This window comes from Pogona vitticeps, chromosome 4 (assembly GCF_051106095.1).
Source record: "Pogona vitticeps strain Pit_001003342236 chromosome 4, PviZW2.1, whole genome shotgun sequence".
Classification (NCBI taxonomy): domain Eukaryota; kingdom Metazoa; phylum Chordata; class Lepidosauria; order Squamata; family Agamidae; genus Pogona; species Pogona vitticeps.
In genome coordinates, this window is record NC_135786.1 from 219,156,933 (window position 1) to 219,171,300 (window position 14,368).

General features: G+C 38.3%; 1 protein-coding gene across 1 annotated transcript in view; it reads right to left on the reverse strand.

Annotated features, from left to right (window-relative positions):
- Positions 1-14,368, reverse strand: part of RSPO2 (R-spondin 2) — a 125,924-nt gene that overhangs the window by 51,556 nt on the left and 60,000 nt on the right. The window contains exons 5-6 of the mRNA XM_020783393.3: positions 3,804-3,947; positions 426-614 (exon numbers count right to left, since the gene is read on the reverse strand). Coding sequence (XP_020639052.1) covers positions 426-614; positions 3,804-3,947 — 333 coding nt within the window. The remainder of the gene's footprint in view (positions 1-425; positions 615-3,803; positions 3,948-14,368) is intronic.

Sequence of the window (14,368 nt, forward strand, 5' to 3'; positions counted from 1 at the left end):
ACCAAAAGACATCCAGTTTCTTAATGCTAAATGTATGGCCTCCCCTCACCTTACACCTTTCATATTGTCTCTAACCCCAGTTGGTAAAGGAAGATTCTACAAGTTTGAACAAAGCATACCTAGAAGGCAAAGGATTTTGACGTCACCTTCAGGAACAGTTTCGAGTTTAAAATCTCAGTCTTATATTACATCATTACAGAAAAACATTCTATACAGTATGTTTCACGGCCTCTAAAAATGCACCCTCCACACACAGTTGTGGGCTGTTTTTCAGTACTTGTGGGGCAACAGACTAAGATGGTACTAGAGCAGAGGAGCTTCTCTTATTTCCCAAAAACCAAGAGTGAGTGTTCTGTGAAAAAAAAAAAAAAGCACAGTGAGGGAAAAAAGCTGATAAATACTGTTCTGCCATTTTGTGTGCTTACCTCCTGGACAGTGCCTCAGAGCCATTTTACATCTTCTAGATTCTGCTATGGTTGGGCATGGTATTGTGTCCTTCGCTGGCTTTTTCACAATTTGCCTTGTTCTCGTTTCCAAACCCCATTTAAATCCACATGTCTTGTTATTCCTGCTGCAAGCTCCCCACTCGCTCCATGGGCCCACTTCGCAGCCTTCTGAGGGAACGAATAAAGACACACATAATGAATTAGTGCCTTCTTTCGATGACTCCATGTAGTTCTTCCAAAATACATGCCAGTGAAGGAGTGAAGGGGCATGAAAAAAACTCAAACTTCAGAAATGTCTGATTTCATTATTCAGTCAAAGGTGAATGACACTTGAAGGAAATTTCCACAGGTTAACCTTATTTAGCCCTGCCGCCACTAAGTGGAGAGAAAAAAAAATCTTTCCAAGAAATAAATCCTGGTATATGTCAGAAGGACAGTGAAATACCTATTGGGATGAACTCTTTCCATCATCCTCTCTCGTCTGCCACACTGTTATTTTCATGCCAGTTGTGTCAAGCTGGTTTTCTGATTAATTTTTGAATTATGCAAATATCTGATCTCTTCCAGAGCACACAAAAGTTATAGCTTGAGGACAACCACTCTCAGAAACCCCCAATCAACATGTTCCACTGACCATGCGCTCTGTGAAAATCTGGCCATTTTACTCCAAAAAGTAATTCATGTTTCAAGTCATAATCATTCTGCAAGGCAGGGAAGGGTAAGAGAGAAAATGAGTCAGCCTAAGGTCACACAGTGAGACTGATGCCTTTGAAAATACTTTGACCTGATTCTCCCAAGCCATAGTCCAGTGCCCTTACCATTCGACCACATTTGCGCTTGAGGACTGGGAAGGGTTGGATATCTTACAAATTAAGCTAGACACCATATTCTCAGATCCTGCACCCAAGCATATGCACTGAAAGCATTCTCCTCAGTTCTTGCTAATATTGGTTTTCAGTCTACCTTGGAGTCACCTAAGTACAACTCCAACACTGTTTAGGTTTTAAATTTGTTTTTCTGAAGAAGATAATTCAAAACATTTTCTTTTTTAAGATGCAAAGGCAATCAAAACAACTAAACACCAGAGAGCTTCACAACATTTTTACAATTTACTTGGAGAAAAGCCATCAGATTATTCTCAGTGGATTAATGGTATGAAGATGAACTGCATTACTCTAACGTTATTATAGCACATTATTTGTTTCCACCACATTTATGCACTAAACAGTCACCCAAATAATGTGTGAGTTTGCAAACTTATCTTCATATCCCACTAAGTTTAGACCATCGGTAAGAGAATTCTATTAATGTTGTTTTAAAATAACAACAATTGGATTACATAGAACAAATGCATAATTGTTCTAGCGGCTGATGAAAAGGAGGAATTTTGTCAATCTAATGTTTGTATCCTCCATATCCTCTTGTGTTTAATATCAATAATACTTGCTGAAAAACAGCCATCACAGTTGCTTTGTGCTTGGGTGAGAAATAGTTAGTTAGCACAAGGCTAGTGAGCACAAGAAGGTATCCTGTAGACCAGTGTTTACCAAACTTGGGTCCTTAGATGTTCTTGGACTAAAACTCCCAGAAGTCTTCACCACTAGCTGTGCTGGCCAGGATTTCTAGGAGTTTAGTCCAAGAACATTTGGAGACCCAAGGTTAGTAAACACTGCTGTAGACCATATTGACTGCAGCCATTGGTGTTGTCAACATTCACGTTGCCCTTCGCTATGCAAAGCTTGGCATCCTTTTTCCTGCTGGCAGCTTGGGCATGATACTGTGCAGCAATATCAGGCCATTTCCTGGTGTTTTGAATCATGGATACAGAAGCAGTGGGGAAAGGGGGGAAAGTACAGTATAGCACAGATGGAGAATGTGTGGCTTTCTTGATGGTGTTGGACGGTAACTCCTACCCACCCCAGTTAGAACTGCTGATGTGGAGGGATAATCAGAGTTCCAATCCATCTCTCTCTCTCTCTCTCTCTCTCTCTCTCTCTCTCTCTCTCTCTCTCTCTCTCTCTCTGTGTGTGCAAAGATGTTATTTAAGCAGTTTCTCTGTAGTTTCTGCTATGATCAAATTGTATACAGATAGACGTCTGCAATACATGCAAACATATTAGGGAAGGGAAAGGGGAAAGAGGAGAGGAGGGGAGAGGAGATGAAGGGGCATTCATGCATGTGCCTTTGTTCCCCAGAGCCCTACTGCTATTTCCATTTACAAAATTGTGACATGCAAGTGCAACTAATTTTTAACATGGTGAGATGCACTGTCATTGCACAATTCGGCACACACTACCAAGATGCACCCTGGGACCTTCCCAATTAGCTGCAATTAGCTATGACAAGTTGCACAAACCTTATATGCACAACAGTTGGATTTGACTTGTGCCTGTTTGTGCTGCAAAGTTAAGCTGCATCCGTCTTTCCACTCTGAGATGTAACTAGTGTCACTGAAGAGGGCTGAATTCTGATTAACTCTAGTTCTTAAAAACCAACTGGCAGAATGTTGAAAGATCATCCCCTAAAACAGTGGTCCCCAACCTTGGGCCTCCAGATGTTCTTGGACTTCAACTCCCAGAAATCCTGGTCAGCACAGGTGGTGGTGAAGGCTTCTGGAAGTTGTAGTCCAAGAATATCTGGAGGCCCAAGGATGGGGACCACTGCCCTAAAACACTCAAAAGTACTGATTAGACAGATGTCATATTCTGAAAAAAATAGGCAATCAACCTTTTTGTTGGTTGCTTTCTTTGCAAGAAAACGTAAGAGATTCCCATCTATGTATCTGGCAGAAATAGGAAAAACAGTTATGCTGACTGGAGTGGTCTGGAAGCTCAGATCGAAAAATAAACATTTGTGTATCTGAAACTTCAACTGAGTCTCCATTTTAAGGCACTAGATACCCAGTCCCAACCATCCACTTTTTTCCCTTTAGCTTTTTATCTGAGGAAGAGTTCTGGAAAAATTAAAAAGCACAAAATGCACAAAAACCACTTTTTTCCCTTTAGCTTTTTATCTGAGGAAGAGTTCTGGAAAAATTAAAAAGCACAAAATGCACAAAATGCACTGCATTTTATTTATTTATTTATTTATTCAATCTATATGCCGCCCACACTACCCGAATGTTTCCCTAATTTATTTCCTGATTATTCAGGAAAAGCAAGGAAGGCATCCGAACTGTTACTGGTGAACAGTCTTGGGCCATGAAAGTATGTTACACAACCTATTCATACAAGCAGACAATAACTTCAGAAGCTACTCTCTGGAGTTACACAGGCACTGCAATTTAAGGAGGAGGAATGTGAGGAAAGGACCCTGTGGGGATACTTGACTCAGTGGAAATATTCTACCAGCACTCACCTACACATTCCATAGTCTCCTCTAAAGATGTGAAGCCATCAGGGCATTCTCCATAACAACGGCCTCGATAGAGATAAAACCCAGGTTTGCACTTGGTGCAAAAATCTCGACTAAAGCAAGAATCACAGTTCTCTATTCTGCATCCTAAGAGATTGAAAGGAAAAAAAGACACCCATTTTTCAGTTTTACAGTTAATTGAGCAATGCATTATCAAAGAATGAAGAAGGACACCATGGTTTAGGAGGGGATCTGGCACTTGAAACAGACAAGCCACCCCTCTCTTCCTCTGCTTTTCTGTATTGCATCAGAACACTTACTTTGTGGGATGATGACACCACTACATCGTACATTTCCTAGCCCCTGTTTTGTATCATTGGTGCTGGCTATTCTTCACTGAGTGTGGACACATCCTAACAAAATGTTGTAATAGGAGGAAGCAAAACCTTGGAATGCATATCGGAGCACATAGGTCTGAAGTCAACATCAGTGATTGTGCAATCTATGTACTTTTAGTCTATGTACTCTTCAAGTGTTTGCATGAGTAGTGCATGTTTTTCTGTGCCAAAATGAACCATAAGCCTCAAAAATTCAGATTCCTGCAGCAAGACATACCTTGCCCTGTTTCCAGTCTCAGATCCAATACTGACATCTTCATTGCAAAATAATAGCCCTAAGAATTTCTTTTCCACATTAAATGATTGTTATGGGTAGAACATCTACTTTCAGAGGCACTATGCCACTGACTACCAAACACTAGGCCATCTGAAATCCACACATTCTTTTTTTCAAATCTTTAGGGCCAAATGATACAAAACATCAGAAGTTGATAACAAATTTTATTTCCATTGTGTTAATTCCTTCAAAACTACTTTTAATGTATGAGTTCAACTTAGTTCTTCTTGAATATTTGAAAGTTTGATATACTCCTTTTATTTATTCCTCATCTGAAGAAGTGAGACAGAGTTCATGAAAGCTTGCACCAAAAAGAAGTATTACTCTTTAATATGTCTGAAAACTTTTTGTCTTTTATACTGTTCCATTGGCTGTGCTGTTTGAATAGACAGCCAGACAGCTAGATAGATATTATTTTTCACTTTGTTAAACACAATATTATGAAAAACTATGAAATTATGTAAACAGCTAGTCATGTAGTTTTAAAGTTCTGAAAAGATTTTTAACGATGGCCTCCATTTACAAACTCCGCAGATGCACGGAAAGAAAAACTATTTTTGTGGGATCTTCCTTCATGTCTAAGTGATGTCAACATTTACTGTACTCAGTAATCAACCAGTTATTGCTTCCAATATCAGAGGGAGAAGAATGCAGAAGTGAGCTTTGTTGTCCATATGGACTGTACAAAAGAGAGAAAGAATTAGAAATATTCTGGTTAAATCATTTGGGGCTTTGTGAAACAAAAAGCTGCAGGTTGTTAGCTCTATCTTTCTATCGACAATGGGATAGCTGGTCCATGACACCGTCCTGTCTTAACTGGATGCAGGATAGACATGACGCCTCTCTATGTGAAAACTTAACTTTCAGTTTCTTGGCGACAGATCACAGCTAAATACTAGCCTGTGTTACATCCTTTGCTTTTTCCTGGAATGCAGACATGCTCTTATGTTTGGGTGATTTCTCACCAATGGAATTTTTATCATTATGTTTTGGGAAGTGTCAACCATTCTTCATATGGTAAAGTGCTGCAGCTGAATTTTCTATGGCCGGCGAATTGGCTTCAACTTTCATATTCAAGCAAGTAAATCTGTATACGAAACTCTGACCCCTTGTAAATCTGTTCCATGGAAAACAGTATTGAAAATATGAACATAACCTTAAGCTTCAAATGTGCTATAACATACTATATGAATGTAAAGCCTGATCTATCTTGTCCTCAAGAACAAAGACACAATGTGACACTCATGATAAGGCAACAAGAATGAGAAAGATTTGTGTCCGTGTGTGCAAATTAATCAAATTAATTAATCAATTAATTAATCAAATTATCACTAACTGTGCTAATACTGAAAATTACAGACAGTGATGATGGCTGATGGACTGACAAAGACTGGCTGTACAGATTTATAAAGATTCTAAGTATTTAGAGCATGGTTTCCCAACGCGTGGGCTGCAACTCCCCAGGAGACTGTGAAATGTCATCTGGGGGTTGCAGCAGCCCTGGCTGTACAATCCAACATGGCAGGCCACCAGGCATGGCCAGAACCAAACAGCACCACGCGGGAGGGGAGAATGCAGTGCTCAAGCCTTATGAGCTGGCTTAAGGAAGAGTGGCCAGTATTCCTCCAAAGGGCCTGTCTACCCCCTCCGCTTTCTCACTCAACTCTTCCTTTCCGGTTTCCCGGGCGCAGCACCGTTTGTGGCCTACACATCTTAAATACCACCTAAGCCAGTAAAGTATGATTCTTTGGGCAGTCGTTTCAGAGATGGTGGCAGGTAGCATGTGGTGGTGACAGCAGAATCTGGGAACTATCAGACAGTTGGCTCTGGGGAGGTAGGAGGTGATACTACCTGCTACTGGAAAGGTGAAACTTCCAGAGATTATCTTGCATTATTTTTATAAGGGGATGCGCCAAATTTACCAGCAAACACACAGACACAGACACAGACACAGACACAGACACAGACACAGACACACACACACACACACACACACAAATAAACATTGGCAACAAGATATTTTTGCCAAACACATTTCAGTTTCCAAGGATTACCACTGTGTTTAACATTTTGTATATTGTAAAGACATTATGGCACCATGGTTTCTATTTCTCTCCTCTATGGAAACTCATCCTGCTTTTAATAACGTTCTAATCGAACACACAGGCTTTATTATTATTATTATTATTATTATTATTATTATTATTATTATTATTATTATTATTATTATTATTATTATTATTATTAAAAAACACCAGGAACAGTCAATCAAAATTATAAAAACCTTGAGTGGTATTAAATAACAGATACAGTTTTAACCAAAAACATATGTATCTCTTAAATATCGGCACAGTATGTATGCTGTTCCTAATATTGCCTTTTTTTGTAGCTCTGAAGGTGTGATTTCTGAGATCTGCAACTGCTTATAATATTGTGTGAAATTTCTTCATATTGTTCCCAAAGCCCCAATGACTATGGGGACTAGTAGTCCATAAGCAAGATATCCTGATTGCCAGGTCACTATACTTTGTTAGTTTTTCCAATTCTTTATTTTCAACTCTGGCATCCCCTCGAATTGCAGTGTCAATGATCTGCACATTTCCTCATTCTACTACTACTATGTCTGCTTTTTTATGTTCAAAGTGTATATCTGTTTGGATCCGGAACTCTCACAAAATCTTGACTTCATCATTTTCTGACACCTTCTCTACCTGATGTTCCCATGGGTTTTTGGAGGCTGGCAGGTTATATTTTTTGCATAATTTTATCACTCTGTCATGTCTGATTTTGTAATCTGTGCAGTCTTTAGACATTTGCAGATGAGGTGTGACACAGTTTCATCTTTTTCTTGGCAGATTCCCTGGATCTTAGCTTTCATCACATGGGTTTGGAGTGCTTGTTTTTGTGTGGCAAAAATCAAGTCTTTGGTTTCTTTCTTAATGTTTTAGCCATGCCCATGATGAATTACTAAATTACTACAATATCATGCTTTCCATCAATATTTATCAGGTGTTGTCCATGTAGTGGTTTATTTTTCTGTTTAATTTCTTTTCAAATTCTTGTTTCTTATTATTGAGCCTTTGTTTCTGTTGTTTTCAAAATATTGTCCATTTTCACCATCTTAAGAAATTTTTCTCTGCTTGTACTGATATAATAATTTAGGCTTCTTTTTTTCTCCTCTACTACCTGCTGTATTTGCAGTAATCCACATCCTCCAATTTTTTGTGGTAACTATAATCTGTTCACATCACTTTTTGGATATAGTGCCTGAGACATGTTCATTAATTTCCATGTTTTCCAATCCAATTCTAATTCGTTTTGAGTCCAATCTATTATTCCAGCTGGGTATCTAATTACTGGAACTGCCCATGTGTTCATGGCTTTGATTGTATTTCCACCATTTAATTTTCAGATTTTCCACAGTCTTTTGTCAGTTCTTTAACTTCTGTGTGCAGGATGTTATCTGCTTCTATTATTCCAAGGTATTCATAATTTTATCATTTGATATAGATTTTATAGTATTGCCATTTTTAACTCTATTACACCTAGTTTCTGGATCTTGCCACAGTTTATAGACAGAGGTGCACATTTGTCAATTCCAAATTTCATTTGAATATCTTCCCAAAATATTCACACTGTGTTTAGCAGTAATTCTATCTCTATGGAACTTCTTGCATACAGTTTTAGGTCATCAATGTATAACAGATTGATTTTTCCTGCTTATTCTGAAATATAGTAGCCCAACCCAGTATTATTTAAAATTATTGACATGGGGATTAGTGAGATGTTAAACAGCAGTAGTGACAAAGAATCCCCTTGAAATTTTCCTCTTTTGATGCTAACTCCTTCCATCTCTGCCCTTAAGACAGTTTTCCATTTTTCCATGTTTTTCTTAAGGAACCTCTGAATATTTTTACTAATCCCAAATTTTTTTAGCCAGGTGTTAATCCATCGGTGTGGCAATGAGTCAAATGCCTTTGCCTTTTAATGGTCTATCAAGGCCATGCCAGGACTTGTCATCATTTTGCATTCTTCTGTATCATTTTATCAATAGGTAGCTGATCTTTCATGCCTCTTGACATTTTAAAGTTCCCTTTCTGTTCAGTTGGGTATAGGGAGTTTTAATTTAAGTAATTATATATTGATCTTGCCAGTGCTCCTGTGAGGAGCCTGAACGTTGCTGGAAGGCATGTAACTGGTCAATAATTACTGCACGTAATTTGTTTATTTTTCTTTCTAGCTGAGTTTTCCTTTTTGGAGTGCCAGAACTTTTCTGGGTTTTTTTTTTTTTAGCTTGTAACCAAGTTCCATGATTATTATGGTAGGTATTTCTACATGAGCTAGTTTGTTTCCTTTAGCATGTTGGTTGGGATTGTTCTGATGAGTACATTTGCATCATTCCTTAGATCTTTTACTGGTTCACTTCGTAACTGGCACAAAGTGGAGAGCTTTGTCTTTCTGTGCTCTGGTTAATATGGGTCACTATTTTTTCCCCTCAGCGATGTCTGTCATTCTGTCAACTCATAACTTCTGGGTTGTTCCATAAGTTGTTCCTCTATTGATACATTTTCTTCCACTATTCTTTTTAATGGCTAGTTTTATCTTCTGCTTCACTTTGCTGTTAAGGAATCAATTCTTCATTGCATGCTGTTACTGGAGTCATACAAAGCAACAGTCTACAGAGGCATAATGTGGAGTTATGCCTTTTTTTTTTTCTAGGGCATTAGGTCTGAAAAGGCTTGAAATCTCAACCATAGTTCCTGCTCTTCTGATTCCCCTGAATAAATCTGAATGTGATTTGTTCATTTGACTGAGAAACCTTTTTTCTCTATATAAATTCATGAACATCTAGGTTTGGTAGGACCATCAACAGAGTTTGAGGAGAAGGTTGAGACAGAGAGTGCAAGTTCTGGTAATTCTATGAAGTCTTCAACTATGATCTTGGTGCTAGACTGCATGTTTTATATCCAAGGACTAGCAATATGAAGAATATTTGCTAAATTCACTGACTTCATTGATTTTCTCCATCTCAACGGGCCATCATGACAAGGATTTTTAAAACCCTGACAAATTCCTCACTTTTGGCACAAGTGGGGCAATTAGAATGTCCGTAATTTGTACACAACACATGCAACATTTTTTTTCTTCTCCCTTGTAAGCAAAGCAGACATAGGACACACAGAAGGCATGGCTGGTTGTTATGAAAGAGGCTAATAATCTATCTGTGGTTTAACACAGAACTGTTGGTTGTTTATTTACTAGAAAAGATGTGGCCAACATGGCCAACAATTATACTAGGAAGAAATAACAATGCCCTTATGGTTTACTGACTTACACTGAAATCCTAACTAAACTATGTGCTGGCTGCAGTGGCTATGGAATGGACAAAAGTCTCCTGAGGCAGTACAATTGTCCTTGTGCCAGCAAGCCCCCGTTTTGTTGGTTGCTCTCAAGAGATCCGTCAGAAGAAAGACTGCAGGTGCAACTGGATGAGGTGGCTAAGCTCTTCTGACAAAAGAGCCAAAATAAGCATGGTGAACGGGTGGAATGAGGGAAGAGATGAGTTACATCATATTCAAACTTCCTCCAGTCGAGGGACACCGCCACAATGCTAACACAAAGTCAGCCCAAATCAATTCTGACTTAGGGCAATGCTCCAGGTATTTTTTTAGGTATAAAGGACTCAGAAGTTGTTTATCAGCCCTTCCTCTGTTGATCGTCTGGAACTGTGCAACTTGCCAAAGGCCACACAAGGTGGTACAGCATGGAATCCGGTCAGTCACACATGCTCAGGATGGTCTTGGCTGCCCCGTGTTTCCTGGAAGTATAGTGGCCATTCAAACTCCTGTCCGCCTAGCTCCAAAGCTAAGCAGTCTAACTGACTCAGCTATAACTAAGCAATTACCAATGTCACTGTAGTGGGAAGTGTTTAGATTCAGGAAAGCTTCACCTATTTTTCTATCAGGTCAGATGGACCTCACACATCTTCGCCAGTTATAATTACAATGTCACTCATTAAGATATGCCACATAAATTTTCCAGTTTCCACCTGTCAGGTCAGAAAAACTGACACCTGAACATCCTCCTAAGAGCCCTATAGGCCTTTATAGACCTTTAAGGAAACTCAGAAGCCTGTGTTTGTCACACCTGACATTTATCCCTAAAGAGATTAATTCCAGTGTGAACCAGACAGATATTTTGCATCTTGTACAATTTACTCTTTTCCTATGGATATCATTTAAGGTTTTGTTCTTGTTTTCTGTTGCAGATAAACTGACCATCCAGAAAAAATCTCTACTTTTTCTTCTTGGTATTAAATAAGCAGATATAAGCAGATATAAGTGTGTATTATTGTTCTCTACTGGATGGATAAAAATCAAAGATTTTTAGAAATCAGATTTATTTAAATCACAATTTAAAGCAAAAACATTGATTTTTTAAATTTAAATAATAAAAAAATCAGATTTTTAAAATTTAAATTGTGATTTGATTTAAATCCAATCCATTCTGGTTCTCTATCTGAATATCCAAAAATTGTAACTACAAGAACATAATATGTTGTTTTACGACTATAACTATGGAAACTTAGTGGTATATAAAGTACTTCAGAAAATTTAATAAGGTGCTTCAAAACGCAATTTGATAAGAACCTATCTAAAGTAGTACAATGGTATAACAATGAAGAAAACTCTCAAATAAGTCACATTAACAATTGAGTCCTAAAGAACTAAGCAGCATAAGCATAATCACTCCCCAGGTTCTCTCCTCTCAACCTCTGCTCCTTTGTAACGTGAAAATAGGTTTATGGTATCCTAGTAATGTAACCTTTAGTAAACATAAGGGCCTTAGGCACTTATTGCACCAAGGAACATCTCCAGGTAAATAGCACCAAAACTACAATTTCAGTTATGGGGGAATGGGGGGAAGAAATACAGATGGCAGCTGAACAGGAAACTGCTCAGACAGACCCATATAAATACATTGGAGTTACATTTAAAAGTTCAGAAACACGGTTAGATCTTGCTTAAAATTTGTAGCTGTTAGCCGAGGTATCAGCTAATGCTATTTTACTGTTTCTCTTCTGGGCCAGTTGGAAAAATGGTGGCACTTTAAATACAAGTGTATAAATTGTTTCTTCAGATGCTCTATCTGAAAGAGGTAGGGGCTCTTTCAAATATCACACAATTGGAAACTGCCCGACATAAACCATTAACCAGAGCATTAGAGGTACCAAGACCTACCTCTATGGCTTAGTCTGTTCAGAGACATCACACTACTCAGTGGGTACTCTCACTAAGACAGAGCAGTGTTGTTCTGGCTCAAGAGAGTACTATATGGTCTCACAGCTGATTTCATTGGTCTATGAAGAAATGGGAAGGAACCCTTGGGTAGCTAATATATCCACAATTATATCTAAGCTTGGTTATTCCCCAGCCTTCTTCCACAGGAGGGGATATGAGACTGTCCAAGAAGATATTATTAAAAGACTGTATGATACTGACATCCAGACTACCATGGCATCTGTAGCTTATTGCCACACTAACCGGGTATACAAAGGCTTTTCCTTGCTTTTTGGAAAGGATCTGGGACAACTGCTAACTAAATCCAGACTGAACTCATTGTTATTGAAAGAGATTCTGGGACATTACGTGAAACAGTAGATATTGTCCAGCAGGATGCTCTGAATTGGGAGGACGCGGTATATTTTGTAACAGAATGCCCTCTGTATGAACAACTGGGATGAATTACTCCCCTTTATGTACAGTTTTATTTCTGTTAGCTGAAATTCTACAGGACTGCTAAATTCATTACAATGAGCTATGGAAAGACAGAACTCACTGCCTGCTTCACAATCTCGACAAGTTAATCTTAACAGCCTCGTACCTGCTTAAGAATGCTTATTTCATTATTTCATTATGTTATGATTTTCTAATTGTTTGTATGTATTTATGTTAGATGTCAACTATCATAGTTTAAGAGTGATTTAATTTCTGTTTATGCATACAGCCTGGCTGGCTATGAAGCAATAAAGTAAACATTGAATAGAAGGGTAATTTTCCTTTTTGCATTGTTATAAAATGTCACCTACTACTGTTTTATGACTGATCTTACATATTTTGGAAAGTAATTCATGGGACTGAATTTATTCTTGAGCAAGGGCTTGTAAACCTACATTTTCAATGCCCCAAAAATGGTGATGCACAGAAATCAAGATTTCCAACAGACAATTCAAAAGATGGCATAGGTTATATTGTTCAGTGTTCATACTTGGAAAGACTCAGTTCAAAGTAGATGAAAAATTACCACTATTACAATATCACACCAACATGAGACTTGGAATATTCTGGATTAAAAATTGCAGCTTTTTTTTCATTAGATCAGTGGTTCTCAACTACTGATGGGAGGCAGATGAATTCTAAATGGTACACAGAATTTTCAGAAGAATTATCAGTAAGGGCAAACAGTTGTCTTAATCCATCTGTTAATTCCAACTACAGATTACCTACTGAATCAATAGAATTTACTTTGGTGTTTGCTTACCAAGTACTGTATTTTTCCGTGTATAAGATGATACTTTTGTCTAAAATCTTTTGATTAAAAATTGAGGGTCGTCTTATGCATGGAAGTAAGGATGGAAGGAAGAAATCAAAGTGCTCTGATTCCTGCCTTCCCCCTCCACTTTCTTCTCAAGAAAGTGGAGGGGGAAAGCAGGAATCATCAAAGTGCTTTGATCCCTACTTTCCCCCTCTACTTGCTAAGCGGGCTTAGCAAGAAAGGGGAAAGCAGGGATCAAAGTGATGCTGCAGTGCTTTGATCCCTGCTTTCCCCCTCCACTTGCTAAGCCTCGCTTAGATTTCTTAATTTTGGGTTAGAAAAGGGGGGTGTCTTGTACATGGGGGGTGTCTTATACAGAGAAAAGTACGGTATCCACCGATTCAGTAGATCTCACGGTGGATAATAATCAAATATTTTTATTTAAATAATCAAAAAGTCTGATATAAATTTAAATTTAAAATTGTTTTTTAAATTTAAATCGTGATTTACAGTAAATCTATTTTATTTTATTTTTTTAAAAATAATAAATGTTTATCCACAATGCGACTGTGTAAATTACCCTCTAATCAGTCCAGCCATATTTCTAACAATCCTATCTTATACAGATTCAGTTTTAGTTTATTGGCCCATTATCAAAGATCGGCTGCACTCAGAGACCTGCACACAACCACCTGCAGATTAAGAAAAGGAGAGGTATAGCCGCCGTGTATCATCTGCATACTGGTGGCAGTGAACTCAAAATCTCTGTTGACGTCTTCTAGCAGTTTGACACAGATGTTAAAGAGAATTGGGGAGACTGTTGACCCATATGTTGACCCTTAAGAGAGGTCTTGAGGGGTGGACACAGCATCCGCAAGCTGTACCATCTAAAATCAGCCATCAAAAAAGGACTGGAACTATCTGAGTTGCCAACTGCTGTCCCAGAAGGATATCATGGTCAAAATTCCCAAAGGCCAATGAAAAATCCATGACGGCCAGTGGAGTTACACTCCCTCTGTCTGCCTCCCTCAGGAGATTGTCTTCCACGGTGCTCCAGTACAGTGTCAGGGCCTAAACCCCAACTGCAACAAATCAAGACAGTTTCTTCCAAGAAAACTTGCAACCGGTCAATTATGAGCCTCTTGATAACTTGCCTAGAAAAGGAATATTTGATATGGGTCTGCTTTTGTTCAAGTCATTCATTGCAAACAAGTTTTCTTAAGAATGGTATTATGATAGGTTGTTTTTTTTTTTTAATTGGTGGGCATGAGGCATTACTGGAGAGAAGCACTGATGACATTAGCGACCCATTAAGTAGATTGTATTTGTATTAGATTTTAACAGCCAAGATAGAAAAA